Source organism: Amaranthus tricolor, chromosome 3 (assembly GCF_026212465.1).
Source record: "Amaranthus tricolor cultivar Red isolate AtriRed21 chromosome 3, ASM2621246v1, whole genome shotgun sequence".
Classification (NCBI taxonomy): Eukaryota; Viridiplantae; Streptophyta; class Magnoliopsida; order Caryophyllales; family Amaranthaceae; genus Amaranthus; species Amaranthus tricolor.
This window is the reverse complement of record NC_080049.1, coordinates 34355494-34358427: the sequence shown is the minus strand read 5'-3', so window position 1 is coordinate 34358427 and position 2934 is coordinate 34355494. Positions and strand designations below refer to the sequence as shown.

Genomic DNA, 2934 nt, shown 5'->3' with positions numbered 1-2934 from the left:
GGTTTTGTTTGCCTTTTCTCTTCAAAGTTCAAACTGTTAAACAGGGGCTGTTGAGCCCTTGTGGCTGAAAAATGGCGGTGATTATATTGTTTTGATACAATAGTACTTGCACTCTATTACACTATGTTAATGTAAATGTGGTGGCTATAGAAAATTTCGTGGCGATGGCTAACTTGGGGGTGAGGGGGATCATAATGTTGAGCATTAAATTTTATTTTAAAGAGTGTTGGGTCGAGCTCAGCTCAATGAGAAGGTTAACCATTGATTGAACACAAATTCTTACTTGAGACCGTTTTTATAAGAGACCCGTCTCAAATGGGCCTGTTCATTATTACTTAGAAAAAAACTTTAAAAAAATACGCATTGTATAATCCTATTTGGAATTGGTGTTATAACCTATTGAAATTAGTATTATAATCTGTTAGAGGCGCCGTTGATTGAATGTGATTGAGAAACGAAACAAAGCAACTTTGAAAGCTCTTAGTTTGCTTAGTTTGCTCCCATATACAAATGAAGATTTCTCTTATGCTACGTTTGGAAATGATGATTTCATTTGGAAATTTAGAATTGGTTCAAATTTATTCTTTGGCAAATTAAAAATTTTCAAATTTGAATTTAGATCAAATTTCGCCATTGTTTTTAAAGTAGTTAAAGTTGAGAATTTGAGAATGACTGCTCAAATTTTGTCATTCTCAAATTCTTCATTTATGATTTCATAATTAAAATTCATAATTTGAAATGAAATACTTATTTCCAAACACTATATTAACATATTTGATATCTGAAAAATGGCTTATCCACTTTTTCACAACCTTATGCGAAAGAAGCTACACCAGACAATACATGAAGAATCAATCAATAATACATAAATATATAAGCACATCGAAGTATATCAAACATGTTTTCCAGTGTGGGAATAAGAAGGTTAGTTTTCCATTAACAAAAAACGAGAATGAACAATTCGAACATGAATGAGGGAGGATGATCAAGCTTCGACAGCATTACTCGGCCTACACAGGAGCTGCCTGGCTCGAATGCGGAGCTGCAACCGAACCATGGTGTTCATACAATGCAAAGCGATACGAGCCTGCCTTCTCACACACACTCCCCGCACCACAGCTTGTAACTTCACCAGGCTTCTCAGTGCTCTATATGCCCTCCTTGCCTGTGTGTACGCCCAGAAATCAAACATAGCGAGAAAATTTTCTTCTAAATAATGCAAAAATGAGTGAGACGAAAGAGTATATATTAAAAAAAAACTTACCAAATGACCCCTGAAAACAGACTGAATAAGAAGAGCAGCCATTTCTTCCCTTAACCTGATAATCTGAAAATGAGTTTGACTAATCTGATCCTCTTCCTCTGTAGTCTCAGCTTCCTGATCTTGTGGTGGCGGAGCACCTGAGTCAATGGAGGTAACATCTTCTCCTTTCAACGGAACAATAATATTATTATTCTCCTTTATAGTAGCACAACTAGTCCTATTATCTTCTTCATTAGCAGTAATACTTGTATTATTATGAATAATAATAATATTCTTATTACTTTTTTTATGACCCCGAAATTTGGGTCTTAAGATCCGTTTCCTAACAACAGATATCCATTTACTACTACTCCTACGGATACCGATCCTAGGAGTAGTTGTAGTACCAACTGTTTTTGCGTTCTTTAGACTTGTTAGTCTTTTTCTGATCTTTATTTTCTTTATGCTTTTGATGCTTTTGCTTACTTTCATTCCTTTGAGTTTGGTTGAAGTACTCATACTCGTCACCCTCATTTTTTTAGGTACTTTTAGCTTTCTTAGGTTCATCATCATGATGATGATCAATTATTATTAAGTTGTAGGGAATTAAGAAGAGAAGATGATGATGAAGAATTATTAAGATCGATGATTATGATTAGATGAGTTTAGAAAGTAGTACTTTGAAGGGAGTTTATGTTTATTGGTGGTATGCATGTTTGTTGTGGTTGACAATGTTGGAGAACGTGGTGGGATGATTTTAGTTTATGAGTTTCAACTTTGAAGGAATCAACATCGTATTATAATAGCGAGTCTTGGTTTAGGGGACAGGTTAAATGGTGACTGATTTTCACAACACTCATTGTACTCTTAGCTAGTCTCTTTAGAGACCGTCTCTTTGAGAGACGTATAATAAGCTCAACCTATTAAAGATTAATGTTTACTTATCGTATTTTTAATGCTTACATATTATCCTTAATACTTAACTATTAGAATTTGTATTATACTCTTTCATCACTTTAGGAAAACTAAAAAATGTTAAGGAAAATAGATTTTTGTCTTAATTGGAGTAAGTATTGCTTTTCTCAAATATAAATTGCGTTCGATTCTCACGTAGCTTTTCCCAACCCTTCCTTCGACCTACCTAGTAAAAAATTATTATTAACTTATTCAATGGTCGCCTTTAGTTGCTAATAAGGTTTTAATTCTTACAATCTACACAAAGATAAATTTAAAGGTTTTTTTGATACGATGTAAGACTGTAAGGGATTATAATAGAGTATAACATATTCTGGGATTATAACATCAGCCTAAGTTTTTGGTTGACATGATTTCATGACATGGTATTAAAATTCAATATGACGGAAGATCATGGGTTCGAACTTCACCCACGAAGTGATAAAGTATATAAATAACATATTTTTGGATATAATATGCATTCGATTCTCACCTAACTTCCTCTAACCTTTCCCTCAACCTACCTGTAAAAAAATACTTTAGCTTATTCATTTATCGTCTTTAGTTTATCTTAAGAGAATCAATTATCATTAAAATCAAGAAAAAAATAAAAATCTATTTAGTAAACATGACGATTTGTCATGGTATCAGAGCTAGGTTATTAGGACCTTTATGAGTTTATGAAAAATATAGGCATACATATTATGAGAAGTGTTAAAGAAATACATAGCACATCA

The 2934-nt window shown here is 33.1% G+C and overlaps 1 protein-coding gene across 1 annotated transcript; it reads right to left on the bottom strand.

Moving 5' to 3' along the window:
* Positions 1-579: 579 nt before the first annotated feature.
* LOC130808224 (protein IQ-DOMAIN 21) lies at positions 580-2859 on the bottom strand. Its single transcript, XM_057673701.1, has 2 exons — positions 1265-2859; positions 580-1165 (listed from the first exon to the last, which is right to left on the bottom strand). The coding sequence occupies exons 1-2, from the start codon at positions 1814-1816 to the stop codon at positions 986-988; spliced, it is 732 nt and encodes a 243-aa protein (XP_057529684.1). The 5' UTR covers positions 1817-2859; the 3' UTR covers positions 580-985.
* Positions 2860-2934: the final 75 nt, after the last annotated feature.